Source organism: Carassius auratus, unplaced genomic scaffold (assembly GCF_003368295.1).
Source record: "Carassius auratus strain Wakin unplaced genomic scaffold, ASM336829v1 scaf_tig00000254, whole genome shotgun sequence".
Taxonomy (NCBI): domain Eukaryota; kingdom Metazoa; phylum Chordata; class Actinopteri; order Cypriniformes; family Cyprinidae; genus Carassius; species Carassius auratus.
The window spans coordinates 2,636,992-2,658,630 of NW_020523286.1; the positions used below are offsets into that span (position 1 = coordinate 2,636,992).

Genomic DNA, 21,639 nt, shown 5'->3' on the forward strand with positions numbered 1-21,639 from the left:
TACATTTTAATGAGTTCCATTTATTGGTCACACAATGTCTCTATACTGTAAAGGCCATAAACGGGAAAAATGTATATTATGAAGCACCGCATTCTGTTTAAATCCAGCTACAGTGATTTTGCACTCTTTTAGTGAACACTGTAAATCTATGTACACATCCAAAATCATTTACAACTCATTTTCTTCAAAAATAGATCTGTGCTATGATAAGATATTAATAAAACCTTTATGGAATGAAAAAAAATTAACAACACACTTAGGCCTAAACAAAATAAATAATTCTCAAAAAGCATCACTTTACAATGGCAGAAAAAATCTAAATAGAAAATTCCTATGAAATATTAATTTAATTCTAATGGAAGCACTGATTATTTATATCAAAATTAAGTGTTACTTTGATTCATAGGTGCACTCCTAAAACCCAGCCAGCTATTCAAAAAACTTGTTAACAATCTGTTATGGAAATATTCAGCACAATATCAACTTTCTCAGTTAGTTAAAAAGTGTGATGCTCTAATATTTCATGCACTTTCACTGCTAATGACATCATAGAGGTTTCACAGATGACACCAGTGCATTTTATATTTTCTGTTTTGTTTTCTATGACACCAGTCGTAAAGTTGTAAAGTTTTACCAGTGTACATAAGCAATGTATAAGCAATGTATATGCATCGTCAAAGCTGAGGTGAGTTTAAACACAACAGCGTGCACTGAAGATCCATATCATGCTGGAAAGACATGATCACTCAGATCAGAGAGACAAAAGAAGAGCAGTAGGAGCTTCAGGTTAACGGCACATTCACTGCCGTTCAGGAGTTCCAAACAACTGGAGAAAGAAAGAGAAGATGTAAACAACGTCCAGGTATATGCTGAGGGTGGCAAAGATGTATTCCTCAGGACTTATTGTGCATTGCTTTTCCCCCATCAGCATCTGTGTGTCAAATGCCAGGAACTACAAGACAAGAGAGAGATGAAAATAATGCAATGACAATAATTACGAATAAACACAAGGGATAATTTTGTGCAGGGGTCCTTAAATCAGTATTTATTTTGCATTAATGATATGCTGACTGTGCATTATCCACTTTTCACTCTGTTACTTAAACAAAGAAATCAATAAATCCATGGACAATTAAACCCCATGGAGCCTACTGTTATCATATTTCTTATATAAAGGCCTCTAAATTAAAATCATTCCTTCTTTTGTCTGATTGACAGTTTATATTTTTTTTAGCAAGTAAAATGCCTTTCAGTAAATGTTTTTTTTCTTCTTCTGTGAAATATTTTATAAATATAAGAATAACTTTTATAATGTTAGTAATATTAAGATGAGCACTTACTGGACTGAAGCAACTTGTGTATGAGCTCCATATTCTCAACATATCATGTCATAAAAGCCTAACTTAATGAATACTCAACACAAAACTTATTATTTTTTTCTGTCTCCAAAAGTGTTATCTAAAGGTTTTAAAAATGTTGCATTTAAAAACCTAAAACAGATTCTGACTATACCATATGTCAAGGTTTCACACCGGTAAATACTGATCTGAGCCGAAATTATTTTAAAATTATTTACCATGCTAAACAGTACTGCTCCCAAGGCAGCGTACACAGCATGCAACCATGGAACCTTTAAAGAGAAAAGAACAACTTTAGTTAAAGTACAATCTTACTTCTGTGAATATTAAAGTCCAGCACCCTGCTGAGAAATAATAGATTTACCAGTCAACTACTAACTTACATATCCAAAGGGCAGGATGACTGCCAGGAAAAGTCCACAAATTAACAATACTGTGCAAAAAACTAACAGCACGCCTTGGTATGAAGTAATGTCAATCTGTAAAATCATAAACATTTGATCAGAAGAAATATACTCCAGAATACAGTTAAAAGTATTGCAAAAATGAAAATATGTGATACTTTAAAAATACTAACCTTGGTTTGGAAGCTAAAGATAGTAATAGCAAGACACACCAAGGCAGTGATACCCAGGCAGATGATGACAGATTTAGTATTGTAGTAGCTAGAGAGAGGGGGAATATTAAAATAAGAAACAGGCCTATCAAAAACCTGACATCTTGTTATATGCAAAAATATTTCACTTGAATTCATTTTGTGACATATGAATATGAATCCGTAAAATATGCAGAACATGCTTAACACCTGTTGTTAACGTGTATATGAAAAAGACATAATTCACATATAATGTGAGACTTTACCTGGAGAGCATTGCTGTCATGTAAGAAAGAGACAGAGTCTAGAACAGAAGAGGAGAGACTGATGTTTAAACAGAAGAAGACTTTCTTTTCTATGTGGAAATAGGCTTGTTCTTGATCAACACTAGTATTCCTCAAATAATAGCTAGTTTAATAACCAAAGACATACGGTTATTTTGGTTCTTTTAATACTCACAAAAATAATGAGCAGAATCAGATTCCATGGGAACTGCCTCCTTTAGAGTAGAAAAGATTGAAATGAACACGTTACAGTATATAATGTGCCAATTTTTCTCAAATAGAAGTTTATTGCTAAAAACAATACATATAAAAATATATATATCATACCATATCATATTATATTACAAATTACAAATATTATATTATATTAATATGCATTTGTATCTCTACAAGTAGACTCACCGGGGTCCACGGCAGCAGGATAGGGTCAGATATGTGACAAAAAACACCACACTGTTGGGACAATCAAGACAATCAAGCCATTATACATTCACAGTGGATAACAACAGTGCATAGCAACACATAAAGTAGGAACGTGCACTGTTAACTGAATTACTGCATTATATGCTGTCTGTATTCAAACTGAATTTTAAGGTTTGCGTTTAAAATGTCAACCCAAAATAATAAAGTCTACTTACTATGATGCCCAGTACCAGCCAGGGTTGGCCTGTATGTAATATTTCACAGGTTCACTACAAGTAAGACAAGACATACTTGATAAACAAGCTTACAAAAAGGAATTATGCATTATGAACGTCTGTTCAGTTCATACACTCACCAGAAAATGAAAACTGCCACAAAGGCTAATGTGACAGATAGCTGGAGCATCAGGATGGTGTACACCTACAGGAAATAATGTGACATTAATTCACTCCATATTGTCCACAGCAGCCCAGAACTGCTAAACAGAATGCAACAATACCTTGCGGATGAATATCCTCCTGATGTTTTTGTCATCCCAGCTGAATTCGGTGAGCATCTCACTATCTCCAGGATAGGCTCCGCTATAACAAGGGCTTCCACCTTCTAATTAAAATGTTTCTCAAGTTAAAACATCAACTGTGACTGTCATGGGTGATCAATATAGTATATAGTGTCCAGAATACATTTGGATTCACTGAATTAAAGGGATAGTCCACCCAACAATTCAAATTCTGCCATCTTTTACTCCCCCTTGTGTCCTTCAAAACCTGTATGCATTTATTTGTTCTGTCACTGTGAAACATAGAAGATTGTTTTTGAAGAATGCTTCAGGTCCCATTAACTTCCACAGTATTTCATGGCACCCAAAACTGTTTGGTTACGGAACATTCTTCAAAATATCTTCTTTTCTGTTATACAGTTTTAAATTACATGAAGGGGAATAAATTGATTACAGCATTTTCATTTTTAGGTGGACTACTCCTTTAATAATAATGTTAAAGTGCAGATCAGTGTAAAAAGGAAATTCATTAAGGAAAAAGTAGTATTACCAGCAGTTGCCTCCTCGTAACTTGGAGGAGCTGTGGCCATCGGCTGAACATCCGAGCCATTGTTTGATTTGTTTGTCACTGAAACCTGTAAAAATATGAAACTTCATGTGTTATATGTGCACTTAATGGAAATATATTAGCTTTCCATTAACAATTATAGATAGATATTATAGAACAATTCTTAAAAGGATGCTGTATTGCTACAGAACCTACTATTCACTGTGATTTATAATATTATTCATCTGTCAGAGAAATGTTGCTAATTATAATAATAATAAAAATTAGTTATAGAATTATTATGTTTTATATGGTTACAGTGCATGGATTGGTTAATCGATGTGCATAATGCCAAGTGTGTGTTTAGTTGAGAATGGAGAGAGTGAGTAATTGATCTGGTCATTTCTTCTCAATGACTTATTCACTGTAATAGGAGAGTTTGCTGTTGGTAAATGACATCACAATGCACCTTAAAAGATGCTTTCCTCCTGTATATCCTGATCCATTTAATTCTATAAGTTAAAAACGAACCTTGTCAACAGAAAATATAAAGATTTCTTGCATAAAAAAATCAACAGAACTATAAAAAGACATCTGTTTAATCAGGTGTATTTACAACACCCGAAACGTCTACCTGATACTTTTTTCTGACTCTACCTTCGCTGTTTTCTCATGCAGTTGAAATACTATATAAGAAATACAGCCATTCAGAGCACTGTTCACAGACAGTAAAAAAAAAAAACTATTTCCTTTTGGTTAATAGCCAGCAATTAAAGTAAAAAAGTCAGTGTAAATAATTAAAATGCTTACCTTTCCCTGGGTCATGGTCTCAGTTTTTTCTAATTTGGCTTACTTCAAAAAGTCTTTGCCTCTGTCTTCAGTCTCGGCACCTGTCTGAGATGCTGCACACAGATGGTGATGATGCTGAACTGCTGTAACGACCGCAGCTCTGTGAGGACAAACCCCCTCCCTTACTCTAAAAGGCACATTCTAGCAACATCGAGGTTTTAAAACTCCCTTGCCTGAGGCTCGGGCTGTACCAATCAAGCTGGCACCAGAGGGGGGCAACCTTTCCCCCATGACGCACGTTAAAGTGTGTTAACTACTGCAACACTTGTCCAGAGAGCCAGAATTTTTTCGCAGCTCCAAAACAGGAAGAAGTGTAAGAGGATGAAAGAAAATAGAACACATTTTATTAGATATTTACAGGAATAGTTCAGCCAAGAATGAAAAATTGCAGTAAATCCACTATATATACAATGCAGATGAGCTCGTTTCTGCATCTGAGCAGATTTGGAGAAGTTTAGCATTCCATAACTTGCTCATCAATGGATCCTCTGCAGTGAATGGGTGCCGTCAGAATGAGAGTCCAAACCGCTGATTAAACAAACATCACAATAACCCACATGAATGTAGTGCATCATAAAAGATTTTATGGGGAGGAAAGCTTTGTGCTTGTAAGAAACAAATCCATCATTAAAGCATATAACTTCTGGCCAAAATACAATACCATAATCCATAATAATGCTTCTTACATTGCCTATTGTCCTCTCACATCAAAATCCATATTTGAACAATTTCAATTGGGAAGCAATGGTTTGAAGATGAAATCATTATAAAGATGATTTTGTTTATTACAAGCAGTGCACAATAACAAATATGCATCCGCAGTCTGGTTGATTACTTGTGATGCTTTTATCAGCTGTTTGGATTCTCATTCTGACGGCACCCATTCACTGCAAAGGAACCACTGATAGGCAACTGATATAATGTTAAATTTCTTCAAATGAAGAAACAAACTCATTTACATCTTCGATGTTAGTATATTTTTATTTTTGGATGAACTGTTCCTTTTAATTTGGTTTACAGTCTTACCTTGAGACAACAAAATCAAAACATCTAGAGGTCCTCAATTCAAAGCTATTTATTATTTCAAACACCATAACGAATAATAAAAAAAACCACCTCAGTGATGTGTTATACTAACAAGAACTCTGTCATACAGTACAATATCTCAACATAAAAACATGTTGCGTTTTGCTTTCTTTGGAATACTGATGTATTAAGCATAATTGCAATGATAATTGTCTAACATCATGTTAATTGGTGTAAATGTTAAATGGATTTGTTCTCCATGACCAGCAGGTCCCACCGTTTGTATTTTATAATTAATTTACATATAATTAATTTGCATTGATCCTCAAACCAGTAAAAAATACTTCTAATCAGACAAATATTTATTTGACTGTATAGTTCAAGCATCAATCCAGTCTTATAATATTTTAAACAGTATATTTTAGTCTAAGAATAGGTGGTGTCCGTTTTCTTTTGACAAACTGATTACTCTTAACATTCATCAGTGACACGAGGAATAACAACAACTACAAATGACTAATCTAACAATGGCATGTATGATGAGTGAACAACAGAGCATATAAAATGGTCCTACTAAAACACAATGCAAATATATAATATACACAAATGCATCTCACAATAATTCTACGACCTCATTTTTCAGATTTCATGTTTTTGTTTAAAACCAATATATAGGCCAATTACAAATATTTAAAATATTAGTGTCATGAGCAACTGTTACTGTAAAAAGGCAGCTCAGCTGATGGTTGAATTTTTATTACAAAAAGCAGCAGCAGACTACTGTATAAGCTACATTTATTGTCAGGTTTACTATTCCAGTTCTGTCTGAAGCCACAAAATGTTTCAAGGCAACAATAAGGGTCAGATGTGAGATTACAGATTGTCATTTTAGGAACACCAGCTTCTGGCCGCCTCACTTGGACGGCTAACCTGTCACTGATCTCACAAAAGATACGTGAAGCTTGTTGTAGTGCACTTGTTGCATTTAGTTCTCACACTAAGCATGTTGTTTTTGCTGTGGAGGGAGACCTGGAGAAAAAGGCATTGGGTACCAAACAACGTAAGTCAAGTACCACCCTAATATCCCACACAACGTCCCTATAACCTTGTCAATAATATCATGGAAATACACAGAAGTGCATCCGAACATCCATATCCAGATAGCCACAATCGCATTGAGTGCTATATAAAGACAATCAAGACAGATGTTTCTGTGACTCTGTGGTATGTGTAACATTGGCACCATTTCCTCCACAATCACAAGAGAAGAGTAAGTCAAGATGAAGGAGTGTCCCGATATGTCAAAACCATCCCAGATGAATCCGGCCTTTCTGCACGCCGCCTTTGTGGTAATCTCACCATGAATAACTTGCATTGTGTCTGACGCATAGCACGAACCGGTTATATCTTCAATGTAGAAAAAAGTGCCAGTGCAGGTGTACCAAATGAATGTTGCCACCAGTAATGACGTCAGACGCCTCAACATAAATGTGTGGCTTCTATTGTAAAGGTTGGAGTAAAAGATGAAAGGCAGAAGTAGAATAATGGTCCATCCCCAAGAAACTTTCACAAAATATCTGAAAGTAAAAAAAAATTAAGTGAAAACAATTAAATGACTTTGGAGACAATCATCAATGTCATAGCAAGTCGTCAATGTCAACAAGCATTGCTTTTTAATACCGTTTAAAGGCTATTGCATTTATATAACATATTATTGATATTAACTAAATAAATTAGTTTTACATTGTTTTATTAACTATAGGTCAGGTTGATACAGTAGACTTGTACTCACAGATTTAAAACATTTCTGCTGTTACTGAAGTAGCTCTCTGGCACGAGGCCCGTCGGTTTCAAAATCGATCCTGTAAACGAAATACAAACGAACAAATGCGGTAAACAAGTACGGGCACACTGCTGTCTCCAAAGAGAAGTCAAACTGTTCACTAAGCTGCCTACTGCAGCCATGTTGTTCTGTGTGCTTGCTGTATGAATGGCGGAAACAGTAACCATCACGCTACTACGAATTCTACTCTGGTGACGGGTTATCGATTAATATTCATGAGCAAGCATTCGCCATTGGAGGACTACGAAGAAACGTCGCCATTACCTCATTAAATATCCAAGAGTGAGACGTCCGCTATAGGAAGGTTACTATACACTGCAGCGCTGTCTGATTAATATGCAATGAGCAAAACCTTTCTTCTAGTAGCGGGTGAGTTGCTGCTGTCCCTGCTGTCATCATTAATCATCACGAAAAGTAAAATCTTTCATCGTTACATAAGATAATGGCAGAAACGGCAGAATATATGTTTGGTTAAATAAGGTTTGAAAAAATATAGTTATTTGTAAAACATATAAAAATATATTTACTTAAAAAAAACCTTTGTAGAATGGGTGAGTATCCTTTAAGAGCTAGGGCTAGGCGTTCACTGTCCAATAGGTGGCACTATAACATAGTCACAAAAAACCTCTACTTTAATTTTATTTTTTAAAAGAAAAACATGTAGCCTAAAAGACACTTTAAATTGTCACATAAGAATTAACACATCTTCCCATTAAATACATTTTTGCACACATCCTTGTGCTCTGTTTTCGAACCCAAATATCTACAGATGCACTTGAGAGAACAGACAATGTTCAGTTTGGTATTCTCAATAATATTTTAAAATAATATGCTTGGAATGATTTAAGAAATTAACTTGGAAAGTTCCACAGTCTTGCTCTTGTTGCACTCAATATTGGCAAGAGTGTATTTATTCAAAGGCAATGTTTCCAAGTATTTGTGCCATTTGGCTAGGCTGACTCTCCACTCTCAATTCCTCAAATTGTGCCAGACAGAGCAGTCTGACAGGATGTTAAATGCTGGTGTTTTAAAAGTGATTGCCATGGATTTAAAAATCATTTGGAAATCTCTGAAGCAATTACAACTGGAAACAGTACAGGTGCATTTAGACCATTATTTCAATCATTAAATCCAGTTTGGACACTCTTGGATGCAATTATGAATCGTCAAGAGAATAAACGTACATGATTTTAACGAACTAGAGATCAGAACATAACTAAAATGTGTGACAAAATATTTTATGGGAGAACCTAAACCAAATTATTTTTTCTATTAATTTAAGATTTATTATTTAACATCATATAAAAACTGAAGGGTTTTAAGAGTATGCTGAAGTGGTTAGATTTAAACATAATATAAAAAGCTACAAATGTACAATTGTTTAAAATATTTATACCCTAGCTATTAATTTAAATATCTGCATGAGATTAATTTAATTGTGTGTATGTGTGTGTTTCTTAATAAAGCAACTGAGCAAATGTAACATTAAGACAGTAATAACACATTGATGATTACACAAACTTTTTTTTCTACTGCCTTCAGATACCACCCTTTTGTAAGTGTCTAGACAAGATGATGTCATATTAGAGGAAGATAGATTGTTTGTGGCCTGGTTGTCTAGAAGTGTTCCACCCGAGCCTGACCCATTTCACACTGTCTCACAGAAGGGGGCCTCACTGAGTTATGGCTGTGTCTGCTCTTCCTCAGAGCATTCCTGACAGTAAATCTGAACTGTTACAGCTTGACATCATACGTGCTTTATAAAAATGGAACCATCCAGAACCCCACATATGAGACAAATATAATTGGTCGATATGGGGTGAAGTCTCACAAACTCTTAAAGGGGACAGTCCACCCCAAAATGAAAACTTTATTCAGTCTCATGTTATTTTAAACCTGTATGACTTTCTTTTCATATGTGGAACACACACATTTGGACCCCATTACATAGAGGATACCATTTACACACACACACACACACACACACACACACACACACACACACACACTGACAGAGAATGGGGTACAGTGTTGTTTTAGACAGCTTTGATTTTCATTGTATGGACAAACCATTCTTTAGAATATATTATTTTGTGTTCAGCAAAGAAATGAAGTAAATGATGACAGAATTCATAACATTTTGATCTATAACCGAACTACAGTTTGGGCGTTATTCAAATTATTTATTTTCTTATTCATGTTAGGTATTCTTATATTTTTTCTTATATTATCTGTGATTTGCTCACAGGTTTAACATATCAATCAATCAATCACCTTTATTTATATAGTGCTGTAAACAAAATACATTGCGCCAAAGCACTGAACAACATTCATTTGGAAAACAGTGTCTCAATAATGCAAAATGATAGTTAAAGGCAGTTCATCATTGAATTCAGTTATGTCATCTCTGTTCAGTTGAAATAGTGTCTGTTTTAATTTGCAATCAAGTCAATGATATTGCTGTAGATGAAGTGACCCCAACTAAGCAAGTCAGAGGCGACAGCGGCAAGGAACCGAAACTCCATCGGTGACAGAATGGAGAAAAAAACCTTGGGAGAAACCAGGCTCAGTTGGGGGGCCAGTTCTCCTCTGACCAGACGAAACCAGTAGTTCAATTCCAGACTGCAGCAAAGTCAGATTGCGCAGAAGAATCATCTGTTTCCTGTGGTCTTGTCCTGGTGCTCCTCTGAGACAAGGTCTTTACAGGGGATCTGTATCTGGGGCTCTAGTTGTCCTGGTCTCCGCTGTCTTTCAGGGCAGTAGAGGTCCTTTCTAGGTGCTGATCCACCATCTGGTCTGGATACGTACTGGATCCGGGTGACTGCAGTGACCCTCTGATCTGGACACAGACTGGATCTGGTGGCCACGGTGACCTCGGAACAAGAGAGAAACAGACAAATATTAGCGTAGATGCCATTCTTCTAATGATGTAGAAAGTACGGTGTTATGTGAAGTGTTCCGGTTCCAGTTTACCTAATTAATGCAGCCTAAAAATCCTTTAACGGATTTGGATATTAAAAGCATATTAGTATGTTATGTGTATGCCAGGTTAAAGAGATGGGTCTTTAATCTAGATTTAAACTGCAAGAGTGTGTCTGCCTCCCGAACAATGTTAGGTAGGTTATTCCAGAGTTTAGGCGCCAAATAGGAAAAGGATCTGCCGCCCGCAGTTGATTTTGATATTCTAGGTATTATCAAATTGCCTGAGTTTTGAGAACGTAGCGGACGTAGAGGAGTATAATGTAAAAGGAGCTCATTCAAATACTGAGGTGCTAAACCATTCAGGGCTTTATAAGTAATAAGCAATATTTTAAAATCTATACGATGTTTGATAGGGAGCCAGTGCAGTGTGGACAGGACCGGGCTAATATGGTCATACTTCCTGGTTCTAGTAAGAACTCTTGCTGCTGCATTTTGGACTAGCTGTAGTTTGTTTACCAAGCGTGCAGAACAACCACCCAATAAAGCATTACAATAGTCTAACCTTGAAGTCATAAATGCATGGATTAACATTTCTGCATTTGACATTGAGAGCATAGGCCGTAATTTAGATATATTTTTGAGATGGAAAAATGCAGTTTTACAAATGCTAGAAACGTGGCTTTCTAAGGAAAGATTGCGATCAAGTAGCACACCTAGGTTCCTAACTGATGACGAAGAATTGACAGAGCAACCATCAAGTCTAAGACAGTGTTCTAGGTTATTACAAGTAGAGTTTTTAGGCCCTATGATTAACACCTCTGTTTTTTCTGAATTTAGCAGTAAGAAATTACTCGTCATCCAATTTTTTATATCGACTATGCATTCCATTAGTTTTTCAAATTGGTGTGTTTCACCGGGCTGCGAGGAAATATAGAGCTGCGTATCATCAGCATAACAGTGAAAGCTAACACCATGTTTCCTGATGATATCTCCCAAGGGTAACATATAAAGCGTGAAGAGTAGCGGCCCTAGAACTGAGCCTTGAGGTACTCCATACTGCACTTGTGATCGATATGATACATCTTCATTCACTGCTACGAACTGATGGCGGTCATATAAGTACGATTTAAACCATGCTAATGCACTTCCACTGATGCCAACAAAGTGTTCAAGTCTATGCAAAAGAATGTTGTGGTCAATTGTGTCAAAAGCAGCACTAAGATCCAATAAAACTAATAGAGAGGTGCACCCACGATCAGATGATAAGAGCAGATCATTTGTAACTCTAAGGAGAGCAGTCTCAGTACTATGATACGGTCTAAATCCTGACTGGAAATCCTCACATATACCATTTTTCTCTAAGAAGGAATATAATTGTGAGGATACCACCTTTTCTAGTATCTTGGACAGAAAAGGGAGATTTGAGATTGGTCTATAATTAACTAGTTCTCTGGGGTCAAGTTGTGGCTTTTTTATGAGAGGCTTAATAACAGCCAGTTTGAAGGTTTTGGTAACATAACATAGATAATATGTTTCTGCTATGACTGCTAATTAGTTTTGAAATAAACCCATAGTTTCCTGTAGCTAAACTGGTAGCGAATGCAAAACATATGCATTGCTTTAATCCAGTGTGTGCCAGTATAAGTTTTTATCTGCATAATTAGTTAATCTGCTGTAAATATGTTAGTGGTAATTTAATGTGCAATGAGAAACTGTGTGTTGTGATTTATTTTTAATTCTAGTAACCAATGGCCAGAACAGACCCCTCGTCTCTATTCCCTTCAAAACCATCCATCACCATGAACAGCTACATCACTTAGCAGATTCGTTTTCGGGGCTGCCAAAACAAAGTTTGGACTGCTGACATGAGAAATGGAGTGGCAGTAGGGAAAGGGAAACCCTGGATTTATGCTAAATGACGTGATTCGTACACAGAAAGACCTGACTGCCCTTTCCATTGCTGTGGAGGAGATAATGACACAGCTGTGCACCTTTTTAAGTCACTTTTTCCCTCTTTTTCAATCCCAAGGACCCTTCAGCCTTGTAGATGAGAAGCATGAACGAGATGTAGTCAAGGTAACCATTATGCGAAGGAATTAAGCTTAACGTAAGCTATAGGTGGTTATATATGTTTTCCAGGGCTGCTTACATGCACTGAATTTTTCATTTGACATCTCTGCTCAACATTCATCACCTCCTTTGATGTGTGATGACAGCACTATTAAGTATGTGATAGAATTGACAGAGACATGCCTGTAGCTATTTTTAAATGCTACACGCCACAAGGGCTCAATGTAGCTTCGAGTTCTGCATTCATCATATTAGCACATAAAACTGTCAAATGTTTGAACCATGGAAAGATGTTTATATGCGTCTCATTAATGGCATGACCAAACTTACAAAACCGTAATGGTTGCAACATTACGTATCTTAGGAAGTCACATCATCTGTTTGTCTAAAGAACAAGTCACGGCTTTTTTGCCTATATAGTAAGTCAACAGAAAGACTTCCAAACAGGTCTTTCGCTGAACTTTGACCCTGCTAACCGTGGCAGTTTTAGGATGACTGCTTACTTTTTAACGTTTTTTAAGTTTTCTTTGAGGATGCTGAGTCTTAATTATACAGGTACATGCTGAATGAAAAGTTAGAAAGCTAAATTAAAGGCTTTTAGGCTACTTTATTTCATATATCGTATACTATATTTGTAAATGAATGTTGATTTTATTTCCACTATATTTTGCTTCTAAAATTGTATTCAGCTAGATGTTAAATCGGCCAAAAACCATCTGGAATTCTAAAGTATTGTCATTTAGAAGTTTAATATCTTTTTCTATTCTTTTACTTTTGACTATTAGCAAAGACTGGACTTTGCTATTAGAAGAATGACATTCGCACAATTGTTTGCATGTGAGACTGACAGTGGCATGGAGCAAGTGCAGACAGAGCGTAAAAAGCCATTAATTCTATGCAAATAACTGGCGCAAAACCCTGCACGGTAGACAATGGTTCTGAGTTGCAGACTGTGACAGTTTTTGGTGGATTTGTAGGGGTCATATGATGCGATTTCAAGTTTTCCTTTCTCTTTGGAGTGTTACAAGCTGAGTGTAAAAATATAAGATCCCTGAAGTTGCAAAGACTAAAGTCTCAAAACTAGTCTCTGCCCCCCATCCCCCACCCCCTCCCGCCACATATCTACATCACTATATGGAAATATTTGCATACAGTATTTGCATAATGCTGCCCAAATGTTCAAACGAAGAAAGAAGCCGTGGTTTCAGTAACCACTATTAGTGTTGAGAAAGCCATGTCAGGGAGATGCTGTGTGTATCTTGGTGAGAGCAAAAGCACTTTAATAGAAAAAGTAGATGCATTTAGGAATCTTTAAGATTACTTACAACAGAACAGCAATGCATTTTATGAATGACTGTTTCGTGAACCTATGAGTTGAGGACATTCTGACTTTGCTACAACAAGCTGGCGCTTTTGAATCAGCTACTTTAAGTATGATTTGTTATTAGTCTAAGTATTTGCTATTGACTGTTCAAATGCAGTTTTGCACGTCGTGTGTGTGTGTGTGTGTGAGACAGAGAGAGAGAGAGAGAGAAAGAGAGAGAGAGAGGGTCACACAGTGGAGTCAGCTGTCTTAACCGTCCATGGCTTGTGTACTGCAAAAACATAGGAGCTTCATCACTATGTCTGTCATGCGACTCTGTTCCTCTTTCGGGCTTGAATTAATGGTAAAACTACGGAAATGATTAACTGTCTATACATTTATTTTGAAAGATTAAGCTCGGGATTATGTAAAGGGGCGTTACATTTCGAACGAGTGCTTGTGGTGTTTGGCCAATCACAATGTACTGGTTCAGTTAGCAAATCAGAGCAGAACCTATAATAATGTACAGTATTTATAAAATAATGTGTTTTTTGAACATTGCATGTCAACAAATTTTGGTGTACCAAATACACAAAATAAGCATCATATGATCCCTTTAAATAAGATATTGTTATATACTGGAATTAAATTAGATTTTCAATTGTCATTTGAGTTCTTTTAATGTGGCTGTATTAATATTAGTGTATTAAATTATTCATTGAAATAAAGATTGTGTCTTTCCAATGTCTTTCCACCTAAAAAACTTGTCATTTAACAATTTAACTCTTTGCGTCAGAAATGCCCTAAGCAACAGACATGGGTGTAGCATTTTGAGTGGTATTGCTCCACGCTATTGGACGCCCACAGCAACAACACCTGATCTTTAGCTGAAAAAAATAATGTCCTGTTACAATGTTATTATTGACCTTTCACTGACATTTAGTTTATGCTGAGGTTGCTGATTTCCAAAGGATTGCCCCATATTATTAATACTTCGGAATCTGTAACTCGATGCTCTTGATGACCCTGTTCAGTAGTTATTGCCAGTCAAAGTTGTGCAGTGTATATTGGCACTGCCCAGAGACTGAAGATATTACTCATTGCAAGTCCTTCCTGGAATCCTAAACAGTCGGGAAAATGAGCTGACTGGGCTATGCTTTCAAATTTGGCCTTTGATTCGTAGAAGAACTCCCTCACTTTAATAAAATCCTTGCCAGTGTTTATTCAACTATTTTATTGAAATATTTTGCCAGGACAGCTAAGTGCAGCTCCAACCTAAGCTCACAAAAAAGATTACAAATGTCCAATATAAGCACAGATGATTTAAAGAGAGTCCGATGTAGCCACTATAAACAAGCATGGGCAATTCAGTTTTGAATATTACTTTACATACACAATATTTTAGTTTCTATGTCCTACAACTTTGGTTTTCAATGAAAGATAAATGATAAATTCAGAGGTGAGAGTTGCCCAAAAAGCGGTAAAACAACATTTGAAAATCACAAAGGTAATGGAAAAGAAGAGCAATAACCGTTGAAAAGTCATCAATCTTAAAATCCCATTGGAGAGCATGACTGTTTGGAGCTTCCATACTGAGTGTGTGCTGAAAAAGCAAAACCTTCCATTAAGTTGTTTCCTGAACCTCAGAAACATCCCTGTGGGGGAAGAAAAAGAGACAAGGGCTTTTCTTTCACGTCAGATGGCCTTAGAGAGTTGGCCCAGTTAAAGTTCGCTGCCACACATGTCAGAGACGTTGTTTGCAAAGGCCAGAGTTTAAGTGGAGATCTTTTCAGCTGCTCTTCTCCAGGCTGTGCTAAAGTGCTGGAATCACTGCTGAAGGTATCTGCTGTGAAGACCACTCCAGCTGAAGACCCCCGCTCTCTTCAGACTACAGGAATACATTCATAAGTACAGTATATGCTCAAATTTACTCTTCAATAGCCGTTATGTGTTTTTTTTTTTATTAAATTAGAAATATATATATATTTTCATATATCGTATATTGATAGATATTTGTTGTTGATGCACTGCTTTTTCCCAAAGTTTAGATGTTTACATGTGTACTATCGTTAAAGAATATTGAGTGCATTTGGGTGCAGTGTCTGTCAGTTTGTTTAAACCATGAGTTTTTGCAGTCTTAACTCATCCTGCTGAAAAAAAAACAAGATGTGATTTATTCTGTAAGGCAAGAGAACAATCATTCCCTGCTTTAATGAGAAATCTCATGTATAAATTTGTCGGCTAAACAATTAGTATAATAATAATATAATGCAGTTGTCAAATCCTAGCCTTACTGAAGTGCAATATCAGTCCTCTATGAACTGTGTTTTTTAATATATATTTTTTTGGTCTGTATTGTGTACTTCTTGCTAATGGACCTTGAGTCTGGAAATAAAGTTTAATTGAATTAACCATAATATAACCTTTATTGTAAAAATGTTAGTTTTAAATATAAATGGTATTTGTAACTTACAATTATATATAAATATATTTAAATGCACTGTATATGTGGCAGTTTCATCATTTTTGCCTTTTAAACATGTCACAAAATAAAAAAAATAAGTTTTATCACTATTTTCACAAATTTACCTCTTGTTATCTCACTAAAGGATACTTTAGGCAATTTTTGGCCAACTGCAAAAGTTTAGCTAACAAAACAAGTCACCTGCTTATTACATCTTTATGTTGACATTTTTATTCGGTTACTATGGTCTAAATGGTCTACAGAAATTGCAGGATTAAACTCTACTTACACTTGAGTAGGCACTGTACCGTTTCTGATCTTATTTTACTGGCTAATACAGTGAGAGATTTTTGACACTGAATTCTCTTTCCACAAATAAAGCACGTGTAGCCAACCAGACGGAAGGCAGATGATGAGTTTGGCCTGCGTTCAGCTGTTCTTTGCCGCCACGTTGTGGACACTGCCGTGCAGCACAGCATCTGTGGCGGTGAGCAGCGCGACACAGCTGCTTCATCTCAGAGATGTTTCTATGGAGGCTCTGCTGAGGAACAGAAGCGACAGCAGCGCGCCTCGAGCGCGGCGGAAACGCTTCATCTCCAGTAAAGATATGACGGCCATTCTGGACTATCACAACCGCGTGCGCTCACAGGTCTTCCCACCCGCATCAAATATGGAATATATGGTAGGACATTTTTATTACCGTGAGACTACCTTTTTTTTTTTTTTTTTTTTACATTAGGCTACTAATGTTTTATGGTTATCACATACACAACAAGACCCCCCCCCCCCACCCACCCCAAAGGTCTAAAGTTCACCATAAAAATTTTCGTTTCATAAAAGTGGACTGACTTTAAATAGCTAGCGTTATTTTTTTTTCTGACAGTATGTGAAATCAAATTTGTATTATAAGTCTTTATAGAACAATCTTCACCTCAGTGAATTTAAGGGTCAGCGAATCATTTAGTTGAACTCGAGTCTGATTTATGAACGAATAATTCAGATCAGTTTTAATCGAATCAACTAATTCTTTAAAATTGGACCCTGGACCAGAAAACCATAATGGTGAATTTATACATGATCTGAAAGCTGAATAAATAAGCTTTTCATTGATGTTAGGATAGGCAATTATATTTGGTCGAGATACAACTATTTGAAAATCTGGAATCTGTGGGTGCAAAAATAAATAAATAAAATAAAATAAAAAATAAAAATATTGTGAAATAACCTTGAAAGTTGTCCAAATGAAGTTCTTAGCAATGTTACTAATCAAAAATTAAGTTTTGATACAAGGAAATGTACAAAATATCTTAATGGACTGAAAATAAAATATTCCAAAATATCTTCATGGAACATCATTTTTGCTTAGCTAATATACTAATGAGTTTTGGCACAAAAGAAAAATCTATAAATAATTTTGACCCATACAGTGTAGTGTTGGTTATTGCTACAAATCGACCCCTGGTATGACTGGTTTTGTGGTCCAGGATCACAAATATCTGATTCAAAAGAATAGTTTCTCATGATTCAGACATCTTTATGGCATAGTAAAGCTGTCATGTAAAATGTAAATGAATGTCTGTTCTTCATGTTTTATGGACAAAATTTATGATGATTTTTCTTCCTTTTTGTTGCTTATCCCCTACATTTTCTAGTCACTGTGATTGCATGGGTCTTTTTTAAGCGAAATATTTTTTTAATGATATGTTTATCTGTCCTCTCTCTCCTTTGTGAGGTGTGGGATGAGAGACTGGCTAAATCTGCAAAGTCCTGGGCCGCTCAGTGCATTTGGGATCATGGACCGCCTCATGTTTTGCAACAAATTGGACAGAACCTGTCCATCATCTCTGGAAGGTACAGACCCTTACAACAACCTACTATATGGGTACAGACAGTCATTTATCAGCATGAGTTAATATACAAAAACCATGTTAGTTCTGGATCCTATCCACACTTTCTATTCTGAATGTTATTGTTAATATTTCTTTCATTTTCCAGATACAGATCGATTATTGACCTGGTAAGATCCTGGTATGATGAAAGACACCATTTCTCCTACCCCAACAGATGCAGTGGCTCTGTCTGCACACACTACACTCAGGTGGGTCTCCAAAATACATGTAATATTGAATATTTTATATATAATAACATTATTTATATTAAAAAGTCATTTGTATTGTACATTTTTATATTTTTCAATTATCTATTTATATGAAAAGTATTATATTTAATTTAATACACACTCTTTTCAGACATTATATTAATTTTAGCAATTATTTTTTGATTCAGATGGTGTGGGCGGCCAGCAATAAGATCGGGTGTGCTATCAGAAGATGTTCAAATATGTATGTTTTTGGGAGTATGTGGAAACAGGCCAACTTTCTGGTTTGCAACTATTCTATCAAGTAAGAATTATTACTGTATCCATCAGTACAATATTTAAATCTTAAAAATGCAGGAAGTAAGGGTTTATTTTATGAAGCAGATTTGGGGAAAATGAAAGAAAAGGGAAAATAACCAAACACGTACATGTTCTTCTTCTGTTCCAGGGGGAACTGGGTTGGAGAGGCTCCATATAAGACAGGGAAACCGTGCTCTGCGTGCCCCTCAAGTTATGGAGGATCATGCAATAAAAACCAGTGTGACTCCAGATCCAAATCCAGAAGAAATGCAAGTGGTGTTAGAGGCTAACAGATAAAAAAAAACCCTTCTCTTAAAAATTATAATAAATATATAACTAAAGTTTAAGTCTAGAAACCACTAAAATGTACATTTTACAATGCAAATTATTCCGTGGTCATTTTAAACTGAACGGCATTTAAATGCTGTAAAATGTCCAAGTAATTCAATGTGTAAATGTCAAATTGCATTAACTGTTACTGTTTATTACCAACCCATAGGTGTCAAATGTAGTATTTTTTTAAAATTACTTTTTAAGTTGTGTAATGTTTATCATTTGTATTAGTTTTTTTTCAAGGCTATGGACTGTTTGCACTGTTTTGCTTATAATTTGTTTGTACTAAGTTGCATTGCAGTGACAATTCAGTTGGGAGAAAAGCACTTATGTTCTTTCATCATTATTATTATTTTTTCCTTTTTGTACAGGTAATACATTTTCTTTAGATTAGGAAAAGTCATATGTTCAGTCGTTTCTAAGTTACTATCTTTTTGAAATGTCTATTGCACTCATGTCATACAGAGGACATGACTGCACTGTAAACACATTTATCCTCATAAAAACTGTCCTTTTATTTACATTTTCTCTTGTAACATAGACAGGCTGTTGCCAACACCTTCCCAGCAGGGACACAGCCAGTAAGTAAAAGAATAAAGAAATAAAATAAATTCAGTAAAGAAACATTTATGAATTTCAATCATATATTATTAGAGACAATTCATATTATTAAGGTGTATGTGAGTAGCTGGTCAAGGATCAATATTGAGAAGCAGAATGAAACCATCTTTTATTGCCTCATTAATGTGCTCAATCCATCTAAAAGAGACAGATCTCCTGTAAACCAAGACTAAAAGGCTTTTAAAGCCATAAACGAAGCGCTGGGCCACTTTCTCTAGTCTATTGTATAGTGAATACTTTACCGGTGATAGAAATCATTCATCTGAATAAGAAAACATGAGTATATTAGTTTTTTTTTTTTTTGGTTCAATAGGGCATCGATCAAAGTGTTGGCTTTTGAATATGCACATTCACGTTTTTTTATTTAAATTAAAATCTTTTATTCATCACTTTTAATTTGATTCAAAGTGAAAATAAATGGTGTTCTTTCGTTGCTTTATTCATCAGATAGAATCACAGGTTCCACAATCGATAATAATTACATTTCTACTGTTTTATTTATCTATATCCCCCCACCAAATCAGCATATTAGAATGAATTTTCATTTATATTTTAACATATATTTAAAAAGAAAACGGTTGTTTAAAAACTGTAATAATATTGCACAATATGTTTTTAATGTATTTTTGTATTTAATTATAAGTCAAATGTACAAATAAATATTCAGCTTTGTCATCACAAATTACTTTTTTAAATATATTAAAATGGAAAACAGTTATTTGAACTTTTAATAATAACCTTTCACCATATTACTAGTAATATTTACTATCAGTATTTTTTTTTAATAATGCTGCTGTATAGAAGTATTATAAGGCAAATGGACACAAAGGTAATGAAGAATTTAGAGTGAAGGTGTGTCTTTCCAAGTGGGGAAAATCTGAAGTTTCAAAACACTTGACTTTCCCACGAAGCTGCTTAAAAGTGAAAGCAACATTAGACTTGTGTAACGCTACACATCTGTCAGAAAGCATCAGATTATATTCATGGGAAAAGCTGTTGAAACTAACATAGCATCTGTTAAGAAAAAGCGGCAGCATATTCACTGAAGCACATGGCCTCATATGAATGCATCCAGCTGTATAAAATTAAAACTGGATGGCATTGGTCTAATAGTGAAGTATCTAAGCCTCAAACACAAAGGCAAAGATGAAGAAGAGTTACAATTAACTTTCATCTGTCTGACAAATAATTGCAGTATAGTGGAAATGAAAGCTGATATGAGGCATGTTGTCAAACAGTACATTTGGATTACTTCAAAACTGCTAAACGAGTCCGTGTAAACCCTCCACTGCTTTCATTTCTCACACTCGTCCTTCTCCTAATGCATGACTAAACAAAACTCTTCCTACCCTAATGATTCATTCCCGAATATGGCACGAGTTTAAAAAGATGCAGACTTTGAGAAATGGAGAAAAATTATAACAAAATGTCTATTTGAGTTTCTATCATCCTGTTGCCATAGCTACAGCTGTCATATGGATTGGTCTCCATACAAGCCTGGTTACTGTTTAACCTCTCCACCCACATTTGCCCAGATTAGGAAAATCAATAAGATAACAGGAGTACCGGCCTTACCTTGCGCCAACAACACCTTCACCAGAAACACAGAGGACTGTGCAAAACTTATATGTGTTAATTCTTCATCATCTTTCACCCTTTATAGAGCAAAGTCAGTAAAACGTTGTGGTGGGGAGCAGAAGAGACAACATGGTCAATGTGAGCGCTCAGGCCGGCACCCATATGGATGCAGCATACGGTAAGTGCTTAGCCTCTTTCAGACGGCTCTCAGATAAAACATGGTGGCTGCTTTGGTGATCTTGGTGGAACGTGTTGTTGAATGGGCATGTTATTTCTTGACATTTCATCCAGTATGGTAGCTATCATCGCCATTCGTGAGAGCTTGTGGTACACGGCTGTAATTCGGGAGGTGTGGCATATCCACAATGACTGGTAAATAGGGCCTATTTGCAGGAGAAGATGAATAATGTGGACAGAATGGCTGAAGTTCCTCTTTTCTTTCTGGCATGGAATGACTCAAAGTACTCTGGATAAAGTGCTGGAACAAAGTGAGCTTTATAAAAGATCTCGAAAAAATAAAAGGCTT

The 21,639-nt window shown here is 35.7% G+C and overlaps 3 protein-coding genes across 3 annotated transcripts; 1 reads left to right on the forward strand and 2 right to left on the reverse strand.

The window, feature by feature from the left end:
• LOC113068832 (protein lifeguard 2) lies at nucleotides 1–4,707 on the reverse strand. The gene is made up of 12 exons (XM_026241684.1): nucleotides 4,517–4,707; nucleotides 3,710–3,794; nucleotides 3,160–3,263; nucleotides 3,016–3,080; nucleotides 2,876–2,929; nucleotides 2,640–2,690; nucleotides 2,413–2,452; nucleotides 2,220–2,257; nucleotides 1,936–2,023; nucleotides 1,742–1,837; nucleotides 1,577–1,630; nucleotides 1–952 (listed from the first exon to the last, which is right to left on the reverse strand). The coding sequence occupies exons 1-12, from the start codon at nucleotides 4,529–4,531 to the stop codon at nucleotides 800–802; spliced, it is 843 nt and encodes a 280-aa protein (XP_026097469.1). The 5' UTR covers nucleotides 4,532–4,707; the 3' UTR covers nucleotides 1–799.
• A 908-nt stretch (nucleotides 4,708–5,615) lies between these two features.
• fitm2 (fat storage inducing transmembrane protein 2) lies at nucleotides 5,616–7,613 on the reverse strand. Its single transcript, XM_026241918.1, has 2 exons — nucleotides 7,374–7,613; nucleotides 5,616–7,158 (listed from the first exon to the last, which is right to left on the reverse strand). Exons 1-2 carry the CDS (start codon nucleotides 7,589–7,591, stop codon nucleotides 6,579–6,581), a joined length of 798 nt encoding a protein of 265 aa, XP_026097703.1. The 5' UTR covers nucleotides 7,592–7,613; the 3' UTR covers nucleotides 5,616–6,578.
• A 7,364-nt stretch (nucleotides 7,614–14,977) lies between these two features.
• On the forward strand, nucleotides 14,978–19,827 carry r3hdml (R3H domain containing-like). Its single transcript, XM_026241919.1, has 6 exons — nucleotides 14,978–15,627; nucleotides 16,565–16,865; nucleotides 17,916–18,034; nucleotides 18,179–18,281; nucleotides 18,470–18,585; nucleotides 18,730–19,827. Exons 2-6 carry the CDS (start codon nucleotides 16,593–16,595, stop codon nucleotides 18,869–18,871), a joined length of 753 nt encoding a protein of 250 aa, XP_026097704.1. The 5' UTR covers nucleotides 14,978–15,627; nucleotides 16,565–16,592; the 3' UTR covers nucleotides 18,872–19,827.
• Nucleotides 19,828–21,639: the final 1,812 nt, after the last annotated feature.

What these genes read in the sequence shown, in the direction of transcription:
- LOC113068832 (XM_026241684.1), bottom strand. An exon ending in GTGGCAGTTTTCATTTTCTG is followed by an intron (nt 2,930 to 3,015) that starts GTGAGTGTATGA and finishes TCTTACTTGTAG; the next exon opens with TGAACCTGTGAAATATTACA. An exon ending in TGATTCTGCTCATTATTTTT is followed by an intron (nt 2,258 to 2,412) that starts GTGAGTATTAAA and finishes CTTCTGTTCTAG; the next exon opens with ACTCTGTCTCTTTCTTACAT.
- fitm2 (XM_026241918.1), bottom strand. Translation starts at nt 7,591, where the DNA reads ATGGTTACTGTTTCCGCCATTCATACAGCAAGCACACAGAACAACATG. An exon ending in AGCAGAAATGTTTTAAATCT is followed by an intron (nt 7,159 to 7,373) that starts GTGAGTACAAGT and finishes TTTTACTTTCAG; the next exon opens with ATATTTTGTGAAAGTTTCTT.
- r3hdml (XM_026241919.1), top strand. Translation starts at nt 16,593, where the DNA reads ATGATGAGTTTGGCCTGCGTTCAGCTGTTCTTTGCCGCCACGTTGTGG. An exon ending in CTGTCCATCATCTCTGGAAG is followed by an intron (nt 18,035 to 18,178) that starts GTACAGACCCTT and finishes TTCATTTTCCAG; the next exon opens with ATACAGATCGATTATTGACC. An exon ending in TCTGCACACACTACACTCAG is followed by an intron (nt 18,282 to 18,469) that starts GTGGGTCTCCAA and finishes TTTTTGATTCAG; the next exon opens with ATGGTGTGGGCGGCCAGCAA.